This window comes from Manacus candei, unplaced genomic scaffold, assembly GCF_025592945.1.
Source record: "Manacus candei isolate 608988 ecotype Guabito, Panama unplaced genomic scaffold, ASM2559294v1 h1tg000067l, whole genome shotgun sequence".
NCBI lineage: Eukaryota > Metazoa > Chordata > Aves > Passeriformes > Pipridae > Manacus > Manacus candei.
In genome coordinates this window covers 3,290,465-3,311,367 of record NW_026138115.1, presented here as the reverse complement: position 1 = coordinate 3,311,367, position 20,903 = coordinate 3,290,465, and the positions used below count along the sequence as shown (strand labels likewise).

Below are 20,903 nucleotides of genomic sequence, written 5' to 3'. Positions count from 1 at the left end.
CATCCTCTTGGAGATAAAATCATGGCAGCATGGATCACAGACTTCTGCTTGTATTTCATTTTATATAGACAGAGTTTGGGATTCCTTCATTAAACACATTTAGCATGGCGTAGAAGATTCTTGTGTCTCTTTCCTTCCTTTTGTGCCTCTATGCAAAAGATACAATCGTAATTAAAAACAACTCAAAATAAATATAGAAAGTATCATGTGGAGTTTTACATTTTATTGTAGAAAACACAAAGCAAGTAAGGCCTGCAGGCTCCAGTTTTTCATTCCCAGCTCAGGGAAGGTAAGAAGGAGTTGTGTTTGATGGACAACAGCAAGATCAGGCCCACTGCATGGGCACAGCACAGAAAGCCACATAAGACAGTAGGAGAATCACATGTATGCAGGGAACCAGGATCATTCCCAGGAGTTTTGGTGCAGTGATGCATGGCCAGGGTCCGCTCATTTCCAATTGTAATTATTTCCTGAGTATTATTGTAATTATTTCCTGAGTTAGTCAACTTGGTATTACTTTCTACTTAATTACTTGGTCTGATAATTAATTGAAAATATAGAAGATGATTATGTAACTTCGTAAGTCTTATCCATTGCTTTTCTTTATATGAAGTCTGTTGTGGCACCCTATTCTGTCAAACTGTGGTACCTTTCACATTCAAGAATCTGACAAACATTCTTATTCTAAACTAAATCTTACATTCAAAAATCTGGTTTCATGCAGGGAGATTTTTATTTGAAATGGAATAAAAAGTAAAGCTATATATTTCTGCTAGTTTGAATAAAAATAGCATTACCTTTTTTCCTCTTTTCATGTACAGGAAAAATCTGAAGCATTTTCTGAATTTATTTTCTTTACAGGCTCTTTATATGTTCTATGCTTTGGCCATAGTATGTGATGACTTCTTTGTTCCATCCTTAGAGAAAATTTGTGAGGTATGTTAGAGAACTTTTTTACTCTTTTGGAATTTTATGTAGAGAATATTACAGAATCAAACATTTTTGTGATCGCTGTTTGCAGTTCAGTCCTGTCAACTTTTTGGCCTTGATCCTTTTCAAGTGATTTGAGCTTCCATCAAAAAATGAACCTGTGGTCTGTGCACACTTGTTCCGTGGCTACACTCAAGCAGAAAAAATCAGAGATTTAATGAGATCAGATAGCAAAACTCACTCTTAAAATACCTGAAGCATGTAGCTAGAAGAGATATGGCTTATGGATGAGTTGGGTTTATTATTGTACTCCTGGTTTTAATAGTCACTTGTGAAAAGAAATCATAAATAGATTAATTAATGTATTATGCAAATCTAATTGCACTTCTACCACTGTATCATCAAGGACAAAGGAAGTGTATGTGGTTCTAGCATAAAGTGGAGAAAAGGGAGAATGTGTGATGGTTTGATATGGAAAGAGAATACACATTTTTTAAGCAAAAAAAAAGGTAAATATTATGCCTTTATGTAATTGTTGAGAAGACTTTGCAAAAATTACGTGGGATTCTAATTCAGTGATTTGATGGGGACAGGGTAGAATTTATACTTGGCATGTAAATGTTAAGTAAGACTTTGGTGAACTACTATGAAATGAATACACAGTACAAATATAGATATTAATTCCTTTTTGAGGGCAAAATGAAAATCTCATCTGCTTTGTTTTTAAACAAAAATATGAGTGACCATTTTCTGAAGAACTCCTTTAGCTAGTTAAAAAGTCTTTTTTCCTATGGCTATATGTACTAAATTTCTGTTATTGTTACAGCTATGTACTTACACTTAGCAGAAGAAGAACACATAGAAGATAAGGGAGGTGGTCAATAATAGTAAAATACTCAATAGAGATCTTTCCCTTCAGTTGTTCTGTTTTCAGTGTGCACCTTAGACACCATATTTAAATTGTACCACTTTGGTTGTACCAGTTACTGGTTACTGATCCTTCATAAAATCTTTACCTCTTGTCTCATGTTCTGCTGAACATTAAAACAACTTAGAAGAGTTCAGATAGCACACTTAGGTTTGAGATCCTGCAACAGTATGACTAGTAACAGATCAAATTTGTGTTTATGTTTTGTCAAGTTCTGTAGCGTGCCATTGTCATCAGCTCAGAATGGTTTCAGCCAAATTGCATGAAAAATACAGTATTTTTATACTTGTCCTTTTGTCACTGATTACTTTTGTATCCTTGAAGGAAAAATAGTGTACTAAAGATGAGCTTAGAGACTCTCAAAAAGGAAAAACTTTTCCATAAAACCTGTTTATAGTTCAAGGGATAGATCTTCATATGGTGTTAAATTGATGCAGCCCACTTATGAAGCTATGCATGTTTATGCTGGTCTGAGAACTCTAGGTTATCTATATCCTATTAGAGCTTAAGAGACACTCATAAAAATAGATCTGTCTACCATACACAGGCCTCTGTGTCTAATTGGACTAATTTTATCTGTGTCAGTGGACTCACTTTTGATTAACAGTTGTTAAGTGAAGCCAGAATCATGCCAGCTGTTAGTAAGATTTATTCACAGAGATTATATTTTTCTTGTATGGATTTTTATTTTCAAATTTTAGAAGCCCCAAGAGTTGCCCTTAATTTTTGAATGATTGTGTTTAGAGTTTCAAAAGTAAATTAATGAAAACAATTTGAGATGTTTACAATCTTTTTGAATCTGCAGAGATGCTTTTCTTTGATCAGCTGCATGTAAGCCACAATTGACTATTCAGTTACACACATAACTGTAGAACTCCACAATGTAAATACAGTAGCAGTGTTGAAATTACCAATTGTTTTCTTCCAGAAACTACATTTGAGTGAAGATGTTGCTGGAGCCACATTCATGGCAGCAGGGAGCTCCACTCCAGAACTGTTTGCATCTGTTATAGGTATGGAGCCCACACACAATCTTTTATTAGATCTGCTGTTAAAAAATCAGCAGCAGATCAAGCACAGGTACCCAAAAGTGCTACCATTCTTCTGTCAATTTATAATCAGCAATTGCAGCTGTCAGCTAGTCTGTGGTTCATGGTATAATTAACTACTCAAAATATCTCATGAAACTATGAGTCTCCTCTCAAAACATAGAGAGGAATGTCTCATTCTGAACACAGGAAGTAAAAGGAGAGATTCATTGAAGTCCCCTGAGAGAGAATTTGATATATTTGGAAATGGATTAAGAGCAGCCCTGAGGAAAAAGACTTGGGGGTGTTGGATGATGAGAAGCTCATCATGATCTGTCAATGTGCAGCCCAACATGCATTTGCAGCCCAGAATATCAACTGTGTCCTGGGCTGCATCACAAGAAGTGTGGCCAGTAGGTCGAGGGGGGTAATTCTGCCCCTCTACTCCATTCTCATGAGACCCCACCTAGAGTACTGCCTCCAGCTCTAGGGTTTCTGTTGGAAGGGACCATTAAAGGTCACCTAGTCCAACCCTCTCCAATAATCAGGGACATCTCCTACTAGATGAGATTGCTCAGAGCTCCATCCAACCTGACCTTGAATGTTTCCAGGGGTGGGGCCATCACTGAGTAATCTGTACCGGCATCTCACCACTCTCATTGTAGAAAATTTCTTCCTTTTATCTATTCTGCATCTACCCTCTTTTTAATTTAAACCCGTTACCCCTTGTTCTAGAGGTCCTACTAAAAAGTTTGTCCATATCTTTCTTTTAAGATCCCTGCAAGTATTGAAAGGCAGCAACAAGATCTCCTCAGAGCCTTCACTTCTCTGGGCTGAACAAACTCAACTCTCCCAATCTGTCCTCACAGGAAAGGTGTTCCACTCCTGATCATCTTTGTGGCCCTCCTCTGGACTCGCTTCCACAGATCCGTGTCCCTCCTGTGCTAGGGATCCCAGAGCTGAACTCAACACTCCAGATGGGGCCTCACAAGAGCAGAGTAGAGGGGCAGAATCTCCTCCTTTGACCTGCTGGCCACGCTGCTTTTGATGTAGCCCAGGATGCATTTGGCTTTCTGGGCTGCAAGAGCACATTGCCAGCTCATGCTCAGCCTCTCATCCACCAGCACCCCCCAAGTCCTTCTTGACAGGGCTGCTCTCAATCTGTTCATCCCTCAGCCTGTTTTGGTACTAGGGATTGCCATGAACCAGATGTAGGATGTTGCACTTGGCCTTGTTGAACCTCATGAGGTTCACATGGACTCACTTCCTGAGCTTGTCCAAGTCCCTCTGGATGGCATCCTGTCCCTCAGGTGTGTCAACTGCACTACATATCTTGATGTTGAACTGCAGAGTTGCTGAGGATGCACTCGATCCCATGCCTATGTCATTGATAAAGATATTAAACACTACTTGTCCCAATATGTACCTCTGAGGGACATTAGTTATCACCAATGTTTATGGGGACTCTGAGCCATTAACCACTACCCTATTCTACCTAGGATACCTGTCCCTGCTTCCACTGCCTGTGGAAGGTTATCTTGCTGTTTAGTTTGACCAGCAGTCTCAGCTCAGCCATGATGGTGTCTTGCCTTCCTTTCCTGATTCCTTAGACCTTCAACATGGTTGTTGGGAGTTCTTGTGCTTTATGGAAAACATCCTGAGATCCAGCTCTGTCCTGCTCCCTTGTCCCTGTGGGCAGTTTCTATTGAAGTTCAAGGAGCTACTGACTAGCTCCTTGAACAGTTGAAAGTTTGCTTTCCTAAAATTCAGCATCCTGACTTTACTCTTTGCCTGAGCCATATCCCTCAGGACTGCGAGCTGCACCACTGCATGATCACTGCAGCCCAGGCTGCCTCCAGTCTCACATGCACTGGTGACCAATGGTCCAGCATTGGATTCTTTATGGTAGGGCTGTCTATTACCCGGCTTAAGAAGTTATCCTCCATGCACTCCGGGAGTCTCCTGGATTGCCTACAGCTCACCATGCTTCTTTTCCAGCAGATGTTGGATGGTTGAAGTTCCCCTAGCAGGACAAGAGCCTATGAGTGTGATGCCTCCTGTAGCTGGAGCAAGAAGGCTTTGTCAGTAGGCTCCCCTTGATCAGGTGGCCTGTAGTAGACACCGATAATGAGGTTCCCTTTGTTGGCTCAGTCTCTAATTCTTACTCGTCTTTCAACCCACTTGTGGGTATTCTTCAGAGACAGCTCTTTGAAGTCTATCCATTTCTTGATGTAGAGGGCAACTGCCCCCACCCCTCTGTCCTCACCTGTCCCTTCTGAACAGCCTGTAGCCACTGATAGCAGCTTGCTAATCATGGGATTTGTCCAACCAGGTTTGGCAACTAGGTTGTAGCTTTCTAGCAGCACGATGGCTTAAATTAGATAAATCTGTCTTTAGTAAAGCCTTTGTTGTCTTTCTACTGCTATCCTGATTGACATTTTTACAAACTTTAGGGAAAGACTGTCTAAAGGAATGCATCATAACCTCACATCCAACTTACTAAAAAACAGGAAGTGTAAGCCTTTAGGGCTCACTTTAGCAATCATATAACTTTAGCGAATGTTATCTGGTTGCTCACCTGGGAGAAAGATTTCTGTGCTTTATTATACTGGAAATAAATTCCATGCTTCTAATGACTGACTGGAGATGTTTTATACTCTTTTGAATGGATTACTGCACCACTAACAATCAAGCTATGAAACAGAACTTGCTGTTGAACTAACTAGCTAGGAAATCATTTACTTTTAATAAAAGCATATATGTAGATATTTTAAACCAGAACTGGGGAGCTGCTAGTTAGACTAAAAGCAAAAATTATTCTACAGAAAAGAGAGCATTAATTATGAAACCTGCTTTGGTTAAACTTTCGAACAATTTCTTCAAGTAGTACTTGTTCTAAGTGACCTAAAATGAAATGATAGAGGTAATTATGTATGTTTTGCTCCCTCTGCAGGTGTATTTATCACTCACGGAGATGTAGGAGTAGGGACCATTGTTGGTTCAGCAGTTTTCAACATCCTCTGCATTGTTGGTGTCTGTGGATTGTTTGCAGGACAGGTTAGTAAGATATTTATCTTTATACAGTTCAGTTGCTTACAATTCACAGGTTTCCATGAGAAAATGTTAAAAAAATAGTCAAAGACAAAAATGGTGTTGTGAAAAATGTCAAATATTAGAAAGAATTTGCAAATGCTTTACAAATAGCAAATGTTTCCAAAAAGTTCAACTGTAATTTCAGCACTCTGAACGTGTAGCATGCAGAGGAAAAGAGAAAACTGGTTCCTCTTCATAAAATACAATGTGTTTACAGTCAACTGTTTGGTGGCGTATGCTGATCCTTTCTGTTACTGATGATGACCAAAGAATCTAGGACACAAGCATGAGATTTTTTCCATCTACTGAGTAGATGGTTAAACTGTGTATCATATTTTTTCAGGTAGTAAGTCCAATATATTGGATACAAATACAATGAAGAGGGAACCACTGATCTGCTGCAGTACAATAAAGTGTATTTTACAATTGAAATTATGAACAAATCAAATATCATTAGTAAGAAATGTATTTAATTAATTGAAGTTTTTATATGATTTTTGTTACTGGTGGTTGTCATAGGTCCGTTTTCTAACAGACTGGTATGTCTTTCTGCTAGCAGAAAACTGCGATTGGTTTCAGAATTATTGCCAGTAATACTAATAATTTTACTCATACACCTAAGCTATTGCAAGATATGGGCCTTTTTTTGTCTTTACAATTAAATATTTTTGTTGGCTGAAGGTGTGGTATTTTTCAGGTGGTTTGTCTTACCCAGTGGGCTGTGTTCCGGGATTCTGTATACTACACGATATCTGTGATCGTACTTATTGTTGTAAGTAGTTTCATTGCTTGAATTTTTGGAGGACCAGAATGCTAACCGTTGATACACACTGGCAAATAATTATTTTCTTAGCTAGTTCTAGTTACATCTGGAAGTGAGGGCTCAGCTCCACAATGTGTGGTCCAAATATGAAAATTTCATACAGCCCCACAGAATATTTGTCCATCGTGCCCATCAGTGTCCATTTATCTTGTACCTACGGTTTGTAAAGTTCTGCAGGCTACTGTTACTCAGTGCAGTTAGTACTCTTTTCTGACCTAAGGTACTGCTTGCTGTGGAAGTGAAAAATTTTGAGCTGCACTTCTATTTTAAGTAGGGAAGATGACTGTTTCTTGCTTCTACACAGTAATTTTATTTCACAGATTCTGGGTAAGTTTTTCCAAGTAGAGCACAGGTGAGATACCACTTTGTTTATCCAGAGCAGGGTAGTACCCATTTAATGTATCTGGTGTCAAGGCAGGGAAGAACCCACTCAGTTTGTATTTTGTAGTAAAAATGAATCACCAGCTGTGTATTCAGTTATGGGAGTTACCTAGGGTGGCGTAAAATGTGTATAAACACTTGGCCCAAGAACAGAAGTAAAATAGCTGCCTTTTCTGCTAAAACTAGTCTAACTGTTAAAAGGACTCCAGAATAAATGACTTTGCTATCATTTACACAGCACGGCATGTGGGTACGTGTGAACATAGCTGTCTTTTGCATGCTTGCGCCATTTTACTAAATAGTATTTATAACTGTCACTGACAGGGATCTAAGCCTTTTTCACAAGGTTTGTGTTTTGTGAGGGGCACAATCCATACAGTGGAAGTTCTGATTAGAAAGGGTCAAAACTCGAGTGGGTCTGGCTAAATATGGCTGATATTTGCTAAACAATTTGACTCTTTTGCAAGATAGATCAGAGAAATGGTCAATTTATGTGTTTCCTTTTTTCTCCTTCTTCTAGTTCATATATGATGAGAAAATAGAATGGTAAGTTGTGTAAATTATTCCATAGAGTTCTGTATTTGCCATGAGGCTGATCAGTAAATAGAGTTCCAGTGTAATTGACTTTTATTCCTACACACTGAGAGTATGAGCTGGATTTCACATCTATGTATTTTCTTTAGTTTTAGTTTTTATGAGGATCAGGGAAAACTAAAAGAAAATGTAAAAACCTGGAAACATTAAAGTACAGAGGCTATACATAAGGCCTAAAGATTCACATGTGCAGAGAGGGTAACCAAAGTTCCTCTGCTCTGGTTCTGACTGTTGGCATTTATGGGCATGCTAGGTGTCCCAAAACAGAAGCATCTTCTGAAAGAGTGCTCTCAGAGTGCTTGGCCTGTGCTCCAGCACTGAAATCACAAAAGGCCTTGGTATTATGATCCTCAGAGGGTAGCTGTGGTTTCAGTCTGCACATTTCTGAAGTATATGCATTGCATTTTATTTGCACATTTATTGAAACTTGAGAGTCTGCTTCCCCCTTCATTCTGCTGAGACACCATCTAATCTTAATGATGTGAATTTGGTGTACACAAATGTGACTTGTACCAGATGTTTAAGGCACACTCCTACATAAAACTTATAAAGCATACAGCTGTTTAAATGGCCTTCTAACACTTCTTTTTGTCTCTTTGAGGTGGGAAAGCCTTGTACTCATCATTATGTATTTATTCTACATACTTATTATGAAGTAAGTGCTTCTCCTTGGTATGCCTTTTAAGTGTTAACTGACCTTCATTCTTTTGGTCTGGTTTTGTCCTTGGCCTTCCTGCATTAGGACAATACAACCAGTCATGTTTCTGTGTAAGATCACTTGTTTTTTCATGCTTACTCAGTTTCTTTCTAGATTTGTGCTCAATCAACAGCAAATATTTTCATGCATCCTTTTCATAGTGCACGAAGGTAAAGTAGCTTTCAGAAAAAGTTGAGAGAAAATATCATTTATGCAAAGTTACATGAAAAGTCCACCGGGTACTCTGGATTGTAAGCACACACCATGTCAGCTATTACACATATTTTGTACTCCCTGAAGAACAAGGTAAAGGAACATCAGACAGACTGCTAAGCATGTATTTATCTTCAGACCATCTCATAGCAGCTTGTATACTGACATGTTCTTCTGTTGTGTCACTGCCTCTGACAGGAGAGTCAGAGGTCTGACTGTTACTTCAAGTGTCTGTGAGTCCACTCTTCTATTTCAAGTTGCTTAGGCTTATGGCTTGGTGCCTTCCCCTCACGAATCACCCTTTTGGAACTCGCTTTTCTCCTACATCAAGTCTTAGCAGAGTTCATTGACAGCCCTCTTAGATCTCACCCTAGTGCTAAAATAGATGTATTCTGTCTTTAGAAGGGTATGGTCAGCAGTCCTGGAAATACTCAAGAACCCACAAAGGGAACACAGTACTGAGAGAAACAGTGAGGTGAATTGCGAGCTGATGCAGGAGGAAAGAAGCTGCTGTATAGTGAATGTCCTGGCTCCAAAATCCACAGCTCCAGTGTTTTGCCTTCACTAAATCTGCTCTAGTGCATTTTTGCAGTTTGCTGTATGTCATGAGAGATAGGTGCAGTCCTTGCTTTCCTATCAGCTTGCCACTGAACTGAATGTCCTTTCTCTTCACTTCCCATTAGTTGTCAGAGAACATGCATCTTGGCTTTACTGCTTGCCTGCATAAGCTGTTCTCAGACACTTAAAAATTCGCCAAGAAAATGCAAAATGCAACCTTTTCAGATCTTTCCTTTGCACTTTCAGGTACAATGTGAGGATGCAAAATTTCTTCACCCTTAGAAGCAAGAATGTGGGAAATGGTGACACAGTCAACGAGCTGGAAGATGGTAATAAATATTATGCTTCTAGTTGTGATGACCCATCCATTCCGTTACTATGGAAAGGTAAGGCTGAGCAGACAGGACTTGGAAAAAGCATAGTTCACAAGATATCCTTTTTATTTCTTTTATGTGGATCAAAACAGTGTTTCTATTCAATCATAAGCAGTGTTAACTTGATAATTCAGTAGTCAGACTGCCAGATTAAAAAAAAGATTTATTTTTTTTATATTCTGAAAACAAGCTGCTTTGCACATTGGCAATTTTACTGCCTTTTTATCTCCAGTGATGAGCTACAACACTGAGAAAGAAATAATTTTTTTTTGCCACTTCAAAAATTAGTTTGGAACTAGAAGCAGAGATGTGAATGTTGAAGGAGAAGACATGGGCAGATCAGTGAGCAAGAGGGATTACATTTTGAGTTCAGATCCTCAGAAGACTGGCTTTCACATGCCTTAATAGCTCTGTATACATTGCCAAGCACATATGTAAAATAGAGAAATGCAGGTTCTTTGCTATCTGTGTCTTTGTCATAAAGGGTAGAAGATGATATCCAGCTTCTGGTACTGAGAATAAGCAAAGATATCTGACTATTTTTGCCTTTTTTGTAAGCCTGTTTTTTATCTTTGTCTTATCCCTCTTCTATTCCATTCCCTCTTTCTCTGTAGAGCAAAATCATTCCTAGTTTCAAAGCACAAACCATGTAATTGATTGAGCACTTGGGTTACTCTTAAAAAGTGAGGTCTCCTTGCTGTATTCTTTGCAAACATCTAGGAGGCTGAGCTCATCAGCAATGTAGGTAGCATTGAAAAGGTCCTCATGTAATAACAAATAGTGGCAAACAGGAATTTAGAGCAGACTCAGAGAATCACACTCTTTCTGCTTTTAGTTTTTAGATTGGGGTTTCTTTAAGGCATGTACTGTCACTTACCAGAGGTTTGTGCAGTGACAGCACACTGCTGCTCTGGTCTCAGATATGGTGTTTAGAAAATACTGATTTAAAATTACTTCTCATAGGACATTGTAGCATAATTAAATGAAGATGTTTTTGAAATACTTCCATCTCATTTTATAATGTACTTTTGTGAACACTGACTATGGTACAGTGAATTCTGTCACTCGGATGTGAAGGTGCATACATGCAAGGTTCAGAGGATACCTCCTAGGGTGGGTGTTGCTTGTGTATTTAAGTGGGGATATGGGAAAAGGTTGATCCAGTGAAAGAACCCTCTCTAGCCCTTGTGGTAAAGGGATGACAGCACAGAGTGCTTGCCTGTCCACCTATTTCCTTTTCAGGAAATCTGAAGATTATTAAATACTTGTGAAGAACATGCAGAAAAGAAGCAAGAAAGCTGTTAAAAACTTGGACTCATGAGAATGGTGTCTCCCCTGGCAACTGTCCACAGCAGATTTCTTCCCTAATTTTCCTCCAAGATGCACTGGGGCTGCAGTTTCAGTCAGGTTCCCTTTGCCTTCTCCAGCACCACACAAATACATGCTGCATTGCAGGGACCATTGTTCAAAGTGTGAAAGCAAACGTACCTGGCATGAGAGAGGACAGAGGAAGAACGGATTAAGGATTTGGAGTGAGTGGTGGGAGAGGAAGATGGCAGTGTTAGCCTAGCTGCTTTGCAGATGGGTGCTTTATGTGTCAAGAAGCTGTCCTAGAAAACCATCACATGGCTTTCTCTTGCTTCTCTCTCCTGTTGAGGCAAAATATGCCATGACATGTCAGTGTCTCTCTGTTAGTTAACATCTTACAGGATGAGCTGCATCTTTTCCAGCAGCAGCTTTCAGAAAGGAGCACTGCTAGTAGCAGGGAGAGAACTAGAGAACTAGAGCCGTCCTCTGCCTTACCTTCAACCAGTGATTAGTAGCTTTCAGGATCCACCTAAAAACCTCCCTTGGCTTCACCTAGGTATAGGTCTAGCCCTAATCTGATTTTCCACAGGAGAAAAGTCTGATTACTTCCTACAAAGGAACAGTTGCTTTGGGTGTGAGGAACTATCATTCTACCAAGGATAGTTAGTCTTTTGCTCAGGGTGCAGGTAAAAGGTGGGTTCACACGCTGCAAAGCTCTTTTATGCTTTTAAGTTTTGTTACTTTTAAGACCTTCCTATGGTACAGTATAAAAGCTTCCATCACCCAAGTTTCAGAGAGAAAAAGGAGAGCATTTCACTGTAAGAAAAATTCCATTTCAAGGCTGAGTTCTATACACACAGGTAAAGGTGAAATAGTTGTACTTTGTAAATACTGCTCCTATTTTCAAAGTACAAATATGTACTGCCCTTGGCTTTTATTATGTTAACCCAAATTTCCACCAGGTGGCGTGGTTCAATTCCTACCTGAAACCAGAAACTCTTGGAAAAACGTGGGTTTCTGAGAGCCTGATCAGAACTAAAGTCATCAAGAAGCTTTCTGTTGATTTTGATAGGGTTGTTGGTGATGAGCCTTTGTAATGAGCAGAATGTTTAGGTAAGATTTTTGAAAAGAAAAGCTGTTCTCAGTGGATATTTTTACTAAGGATTATCACAAAGGAGAAGTGGAAAAGGGTTTTCTCTGTTTCATATTTCTTAAAACAAGTTTTAGGTGGAGTCCGTACTATATGAGACTAATGTATATATATGAGACTAATGTATATATATATTTATGGGCATAGAGAGTCAGACTGAAAAGCTTTTATGAAAATTATAAGAGCAATGTGCTGCAATTAAGTCAAAATACCTGCAATTACTTATATATATATTTATTTATTTATTGTGAGGTATTCTATATCAGTTTTTATCATGGTATTTTACTCACTGTTTACTGTTTGCTTACAATTTACTCACTGTTTTCTTAGGGCTCTAGGAAACAATTTGAGAGTAACTTCAGTGCTTTCATGTTTTTCATGACATTGTAAGATGATGCATTTTGGGTACTTCTTTGGAGAAACTCACTTGAGAGCAGTTAATCTGATGAGACTTTTAATATCTGGCCTTTTTGCCTTACCAGCATTACTGTCAAACATTTCTTTTTCTTTGTTTAACTAAAGCGAATGTTAAGCTGATGTGGTTGAGTCCTCCTCTGTGAGGGTTGGTTCCTAGGTAACCTCTTCTGTGGGGATGGATTCCTAGGAAGCATGTCTGGCTATATATGCCTTCACAGAAAACTGTAAGAGTCAGGGTAATGGATGTTCTTCTTATTTGTGTCATCAGCTGCAGTACTCAGCGAGGTTAATTTGGTTTAGGTGTTGGGTGGGGGGAGGATAATTGCTCCTTTACATTTAGCAAATGTAAAATTACTGCTAGTTCTATTCTGCATTACAGATACTAAGCTGAAAGACAAGACTACAGAGTGGATTCTTTGAGTAGGTCACATTTCTTTGTGAAATGAAAGACCTCTTTATGACACTTCAGGTGACCCCAGTGTACTCATTGAAAACTCCATTTTAGTGAAACAAAGCAAGACACTCAAATGCTGAAGGTTAAAAATTACAGATGTTTATTGGTGATTTAAAAGCTTGCTAGGTTTTTCATGCTGAATCATAATGGAGGATATATTTCTTCAACTTCAGATATGTTAGAGATGCTTCAGACAGCAAAGCCTTTAATGCATGATTTAGGTACATGTGTGGATCCAATCTTTTTCGTGAAAAACAAAAATGCTTCAACACTGTAACAATGCAAAAGAATAACAATATAGACTACTGTGTGTTTAGAATAGGTCCATTTTAATTCCGTTGTTTAAGTTGAATGTTTTCTTAGATTTCCTTTGCTTCCTGACTGGAACCATGCACTAATTATCTTTCACTTCTACCTCCTAAATTCTCTTCCTCTTCTTAATGTAAGTAACAATGCAAAAGGTGAGGGAGAGGGGGAGGCCAAGCTAAGCAAAGCAGAAAGCAAGCAGCAAAGAATTTTTTTTCCTGTACAATATTATATGTAATAATTAATATTTATTACAGTCATATGTATATTTCCTGCCCTGCTTTCTAACACCAAATGGGTATGTCTCCTGTCTGCTGAGCCTTGCTCTGCTTTCTGTGTGTAGTCTGTAGCATTTGTGAGAATATTGGTTTGTTGTTGAGCTCCTGAAGTCCTTGCATGTACTTGTGTTGATTCCCAATATAATTTTGTCTCTCTGTGTTCTTAACATGGTGAAACTTGGTATAGGTTCCTTTATATTAACAAAGGCTTCCTTATAGCATACATTTGTTCCTGACAATTGTTTTTAATCGTTTCAAATCTTGCTATGTTAGAGATATTGGTTAAGATTTCCAGAAGGAGTGAGCACAACATTAGGGACTCCTGGATGTGCAGCAGCTTGAGCCAATGGGATAGCTTTAGAAGTTTCAGGAGTGCTGTCTACACTGCCACGGTGCAAGTGCTTTTAGAGAAGATGTACAAAACCGTAGTGGGACATAAGCAAAGAAAACTGGCACTACAGCATGAATGGCTGGGTAAAAACTGCTCCCACTTACCTGAGAGTAGCTTGGTGGCTACCTTAGTAGAGTGAAATCCCTTTCCAGCTTGTGATCTGAACAAAGTGCACAACTGAAGAGGAGATTGACCAGGCTGCAGAAACATTACAGTAAAGTCACTCATAAATTCAAGCATTCAGATGACTATTACCCCCTCCTGAGTCTGAAAACAAGGACTCTGGGTGATGGAAAGCATGGTAAGATCAATTACACTGCTAACTCTGTCCATTGTGATTATTAGTGAAGGGGACACAGCAGTATGGCAAAAATAGTGTTATGATGGTGGATGAGATCATCTGCTCCAGTCCCCCCAAATACCGGTTCCCTGAAGCTGGCTTACGGATTATGATTACGAATAAGTTTGGACCACGCACCAGAATGAGGATGGCAAGCAGACTCATCATTAATGAGGTAGGTTCATTAAGAAAACAGTAAGTGACCGTGAGGCAGAGGGATTACCAAAGAGCTGTGCTCATAGTAATTCTGGAATGTAGATTCTCCCATGTTTCTAGGGGTGGAATAGAGCTGTGTCGCAGCAGATTTGAAGATTGATTCCAAACTGGTGATGCTGCCTGTTTTAACGGGACAGCAGCCAAGAAGGAGGGACTACCTTATCTCCCTGACAGAAAATGTTTATTTTGGGAAGTGTGTGTGTATGTGTGCACATTTGGAATTTATTTGCAGCACAAGAATTGGTTTTGCTCATTATAAAAGTGGTCAGGCTAAGGAAGGATAATGAACAGTGCAACAAAAATTGCTCTTGTGTTAGCAATGCTTCAGGATCACTGCAGAGATTTACCTGCCTCTTTGGTATTCACTGTAGTCCTCAGCTCAAAATAAAAATAGACCAAAATATTTTCATGAGGGGAATTTGCCCTGGACAGTTTCAGTTCACTCTTACTTGATATATTGTCACCACTGTATACTGCTTGATCCATATCCTGAAGCTGAAGTGGCAGGACTGGCCAAATGATGCTGCTCTGAACTTACTTGAAGTATTTGGGGTGAAATTTTTGCCCTGCCAACCTTGGGTTCTGTGAGGGCAGGATTTTATCCTTTGCTCCTACAATATCAAATACGAGAGGTATTTACTCTGAGAAACAAATTGATTTCAGTAGTTAGGAAGTACAAGCTTTAGCAAGTTTCTAGAATTTAAACATCATAGTAGGGGTCATGTGTCTACCCAGCATAGTGAATATGCCCCACTAAAAGTACCATTAATATGTTTGTAACAAAAGTCCAGTTTAACAGTAAAACAGTGAAAGATTGGTGGTGTTATGGTCAAGAGAAGAAGATCAGACAGGACACATAGTTGTTTTTCATTATAGTGTGTTAATAGTGCTTTCAAAATTTTTCTTACATGTTGTGCAGTTACTTTATTTTTCAGGGCATTTCAGAGCACTTTTTAAGAATTTGCAATCATTTGTCGTTTATCAGCCCTGTATTATCTAATGAACTAAAAATATTCTTTTTTTAAATAAAAGAACTTACTGTTACATCTCACATTCTCCAGTTCATAAATATATATATATACTGATGTTTAAAACCTATCCCTGTAATTGTTGTACTGTCTATTGGAACTGTAGCAGTCTTACACATGTCTGCAGGGCCAGTTATGAGCTTCAGGAAAGTATATACTGAGACAAGGGCAACAGGGATTGGTCTTGTGTTTGAAATTAAAAGTGGAATGTTTACATTTACCTCAATGAATGGAGATCAGAAGGAGGGAGAACAGTTGGATCTGAGAAGGAGAGTTCCTGGGTAATTAGTCATTCATAAGCCAACTCTAATGGTGCAGAGATGTCTTGAGTGTTGCAACTAGATTATGGTGCTGTTGCCGGTTTGAGTGGGATTTGTTGAGTGAGAAGTGCTTTAGAGTAACCACATTCATTAAAACATGGTGTGGAAGAACAAATACTACAACTTCCTCCATCATGGCTTGGAAGACTCCTGCCATTAGTTTTGAGGTGGATGGTCAAAACTAGCCTGATGAAGACAGGTAGGCCACTGACAAGTTTGTTGCTGACTGAAAGGAAAGCTTTGTGGAGAAACTTCATGGCTCATGGGATTGGGGCTGGACAGACAGCAAAACTAAGATTTCACAAAGTAAATGTTTTCCAAACTATGGCAGTTTTGTCTTTGACACTGTGCAGCGTCAGCGGTTAATCCAGTCTGCCAATGGTTCAAGCAAAGCACTTCAGAACAGGAGACAAGAGAACATTGAAAATGGAAACATCCCTGTGGGAAACCAAGAGGAGGAAAATGAACAGGACACTCTAACTCCATTTTCAGTTCCAGGTAAGGCTTACTTTTCCAGGTGTTTGTAGTACCAAAACAGAAGATAATTTAAATGTCAAACACTGGGTTGTGAGAAAAGACAACGTATGTGGGGAGAAAGAAGGAAAGAGATTGGTTTGACTGTGCGAAGGCTGGATTTGATGACAGTAAAACTAGGCTGGAGGCTGTGTGGCTAAAAGCAGATCTTAGGAAAGTGTTTTCCAGTCACCATGGACAATAATGGTGGAAGTGCTGAATTGCCAGAGGCTAAGTGAAAGCAGGTAAGGCAGGTTTATATTAAAAAAAAACATGCCAGACCAACCCGATGAGCACTGCACTACTAGTAATTTTGAAGTCAACAGTTAATAATGACCTGCTGAAAATGGCTAGGCCAGAGGCAGTTAGGTGTATAAATACATAATAGATTGATTTAGTGACTGTAGGGGAGACTTCTTGAATGAAGAGAAAGAAAGATTTAGGGGAGAAAGAGTGTTTAAAATTGTTAGAATAGCTAATAATATTCACCTTTTGAATTTTTTTTTAAATTCTGTAAAGGTGTAAAGGTCTATATGTATATAACCAACCTTCTTATGCTGGTACCCTTGTCACATTGCGGGTTGACTCTCATCCACATGCATTGGAGATTAGACAGCAGAGATTAGATCACCCCTCACAGACATGTATCCAGTAGTCCTCTGTCACACAATTACTGGTTAACACAAATATTGCTTGGCATAAATGAATGTCATGCAGAGAAAAAGAAGGGAGAATTTGCCATGTTGTATATTATTCTAATTTCTTACAGATCCCATTGCTTCAGTTGCTATCATTTCAGAAGAGATGTTTGTGTTTGAAAAAACATCGAGGCATATTGTATGACACTGTATGTTATGTTACTGTATGTTACTGTGCTCCCACAGGAGCTTCTTGAAGTCAGCAGTTATGGTTTGGAGTGAAGAATGGAAACAAACTAATTCACTGAAGAGAGGTCCACTAGATGGGCTTCTGATAATTCATGAGATAATGAAAAAACTACTTTTATTGTTTGGTGAAATAAGGGGATCCAAGTCAGCAATATGCTTGTGCACGTGAACACGGTGTTAATGACAACAGTAATAATAATAACAGAAACTGTAATAAACAACTTTTTAAGAAGCAAAAATGTCTTCCCAAGCCATCCAAAAAAATCAAAGAATCCTAGAATCATTAAGTTTGGGAAAAACCTCTAGGATCATTGAGTCCAACCATTAACCTAACACTGTCAAGTCCACCACTAAGCCGTGTCCCTAAGCACCACATTTGCACTTTTTTTGAACACTTCCAGAGACAGTGATTCCACTACTTCAGCAGGCAGCCTGTTCCAAACCTTGACTATTCTTGCATGTCTTGGCAAAAATTTTTAAACTGAGATGTTTTTAACAAGTTTTTGGATACAAGTTTTGATTATTGTGGTGCAATCATGCATTTCTTCTCGCATTCCAGACAGCTTCTTTATGATTAAAAAATAGATTTCAGAATAGAGCTTCCTAAGTGTGTGACATTCACAATAGATAGAATGCTTTGAACTAAGGAGGTAGTTATAAGTTATGTCATTGGTCTTCTTTAAATGCAGTTTTTCTGCATTTTTGAGAAAGTCTTTAAAGATAAGTGAGGTATAAGAGGCCAGAGTGGAACCACTGATGATACAGGTGATACTGAATGGAGCAAAAGTTCAACATGAACTCAAAAGAGTTGTGTAGAAGTGGTAAGGCAATTGTTTAAAGTCCTCATCGTTACCTTCAGGTTTTATTATTCCTTTTGTCTGGAGATGATTATCTATTGGTTGGATTCTTATTGCTCAACTCATATACTCTGAACAAGAATTCTTTTATTTTGCCTACAAAAGCACCACTTTAATAAGTTTGGAGAAAATGTGAGGAGCCAGCATCAAACTTTGTTGTTGTTTAAGTACTGTGGGACAATCAGTAGTCAAAAAAAATCCTGACACTTAAAGCTGGCTTTAGGGAAAAGATAGTTTGCAGGCAGTTTCCCAGAATCCTCTCTGTTTTGTTTTTCTTTGATATCTTTTCAGACCAGGAAGAAGGCACATACATTTTCTAAAGATCAGAAGCTTGTGTATTCTTTCAGTACTGTAAAGGGTTCTATGAAAAACAGCCTTTCTCTTTAAAATAGGACTTTCCAATTCAACTGTTTGCAGTGTCCTAAGTAGAAAATTCACTCTAGTATTTTAGGAACTGCAACTGAAGTGGCTATGAATTGGCCCAACCTCTTTTTTAAATGCTGTTTTATAGTCACCTTTTTTAGCCTAGTTTGGAATTTGACTTTCTTCCTTCAAATTGCATATTCTAGATCCTTTTGCAAGAACAACTTGGATTTTTTTCTGAAACAGAAGTAAATGTAAATGAAACTTAAAGCACTACATCATCTCTGAGTGATTCCCAGTAATTATTTACCATCTCCAGGTTTTGCATTTTGTTCTTTTTTATCCTTTGTCAACAACAATGCTCAGCAATAATTCTGGGGGCTTTAGCACGCAAAAGCAGAGAATAGTTGTTACATGAAAAGGCCTCAAACTGTTACAGCCTAGATCCCTTTGTTGAACATCTGTAAGGATTCACCCCTAGGGAGTGGTTCAGGCCCATTTTGAAACAGGAAACAACATACAGTTTTTGTGGAAACTGTGTAAGATACCATTCAAACCAGCCTTTGCCTTTGGTTTCTGTGTGGGGAAAAAACTTTGTCTTTTTAAAAGAGGAATTTATTTCTTGACCTAACCTTTAGGCTGTGATGATTATCTTCCAAGAGAAAGGCTCATTTGAAGCTTTACAATTTGATTACTCTACAGTTGTTTGGAAACAGATCCTAAACTTTAAAAAAAACACTCCACACATCAGAATAAAGCAGGATGAAACCGAGCAAGCATATGTTGACAACCAAATCATGTGTTAAAGGCCTTGTATAGCTCCATAGTCCTTTAGAGCCCAGACTCAGAAAAGCACTTCTGTGCAGCTCTTAATGGATGCTGAAATCCCTTCCACTGTCACATGTTCAACACCCTTTAAAATACTCTATGTTCTCAGCTCCTGCTCATTTCACAGAAATGAAGAACTCCTCTTACAGGATTGGAGCATGGGTGCTTTATATAAGTCATGATGGTGTTAGCTAAAACAGAAATAATAATTCTTACAGCTAAAATGAGATGGCAATAAAAGAGATTAGCAATTCTGCCCATTTTTATATGGATACAAAATGCAAAGATAACATGTAGGATAGAAGCCAAAGAGAAATTAACAGTATCTACTAGAAACATTTAAAATGTTTGTACTTGGTCAAACCAAATGTTTGTCTCACTCAATACTCTGACTCCAACCATGATTTTATGAAGAAGCCTGGGGAAGGACAAGACAGGAAAAGTTGGTGTTCAGCTGTTTTCAGCTCAAGGAAGTTCCTGGACTGGGTGTAAAATTTTAATTTAAAATTCCCTAATGTATTTCTTCTTTATTAACCTGTCTAATTCATATTGAATCTTTGCAAACATTTAACACCCACAACATCCTTTGGGAAGGTGTTTTATGGTTTTGTGAAGAACCATCTTTTACTTCCTTTGGACCTGAGTCCTACTAGCTTCACTTAATGTCTTCTTTTACTGGAAACACAGGGAACAAGGCAAACCTGGAGTGCCTCACTTGAACACTCAGGATGCTGTATCTCTTTGTTATATCTCCTATGGAGTTACATGTCCTCCAGGCATGAGCTAGTTCCATGTAGAAACCTTTACAGTTTCTGTCTCCGATGCAGAGTTCTTTTACCTTCTCTGCAATGCCCCCATCTTCTCTCAGTGCTCCTTTATACTTTGAACACTAGTGGACCCAGAAGACTTCCTACTCCTAATGTATTATAAGTAAGATTTATTGTGAATTTTGATTCTTCATTTTAGTTGTTCCTCAGGCTGTCTTTTTGGCCTGCTTTATGGTGCTTTTGCCAAATATTGGAAACATGACTTAGGAGGCTTAAGGAGCTAGGAAGAGGGCTTATTTGATGTTGCAAGAGAGTTCTTCTTCCAAGAAGCTAGTTCAGAGTAGGACCTAACTGTAGTATACCAAAATGCTTTTTTAGAAGAGCTTCCTCTTGCCACTGCCTGTGTAATAGGGCATCTGCCTTAGAATTTTATTTCAGATCTCTGTTGTCCTCATTTACTGCACTTTGATTTGCATCATGTTCTTGGAGCTCACAAGTCAGACTCCTTCTGTAGAAAACTAAACTGGAAACAGTGTTCCAGAAGAGCAATAAGTGTACTCCTTGGTGGAGGATGCACTGGATAGATTGGAAGAGAACTCATCAAAGATTGAATTTAGTAACTCATCACCGTATTATGAAAGGGTGAAGAGGAACTTGAGGAAGTCTATAAATACCAGTTTTTCCTTAAAAAAAAATTAAGTATACAACGAGGTTAAAACATACAAAATAAACCAGGCCAATATCCAACCAAGTTTAACAAGATATGAGGAGTATTTCTGTTATGTTTTATTTTTGTTGAATGTTGTCCTATGTAAACCTATGGTAACTGTGAGACTAAAGTTTGTTTCTCTGTACTGGAGC

General features: G+C 38.6%; 1 protein-coding gene and 1 long non-coding RNA gene across 3 annotated transcripts in view; one reads left to right on the top strand and one right to left on the bottom strand.

Annotated features, from left to right (window-relative positions):
- Positions 1-20,903, top strand: part of SLC24A4 (solute carrier family 24 member 4) — a 90,760-nt gene that overhangs the window by 56,338 nt on the left and 13,519 nt on the right. The window contains exons 4-12 of one of the 2 annotated variants that reach the window (XM_051806639.1): positions 862-936; positions 2,787-2,871; positions 5,840-5,943; positions 6,677-6,751; positions 7,704-7,729; positions 8,379-8,432; positions 9,492-9,574; positions 14,269-14,438; positions 16,181-16,325. In XM_051806639.1, coding sequence (XP_051662599.1) covers positions 862-936; positions 2,787-2,871; positions 5,840-5,943; positions 6,677-6,751; positions 7,704-7,729; positions 8,379-8,432; positions 9,492-9,574; positions 14,269-14,438; positions 16,181-16,325 — 817 coding nt within the window. Of the gene's footprint in view, positions 1-861; positions 937-2,786; positions 2,872-5,839; positions 5,944-6,676; positions 6,752-7,703; positions 7,730-8,378; positions 8,433-9,491; positions 9,632-14,268; positions 14,439-16,180; positions 16,326-20,903 lie in introns of both variants that reach the window. The other variant, XM_051806638.1, reaches the window with a different exon arrangement.
- LOC127479571 (uncharacterized) lies at positions 883-16,938 on the bottom strand. Its single transcript, XR_007907602.1, has 3 exons — positions 16,889-16,938; positions 14,028-14,121; positions 883-917 (listed from the first exon to the last, which is right to left on the bottom strand). It is a non-coding gene; the product is annotated as an uncharacterized LOC127479571 (long non-coding RNA).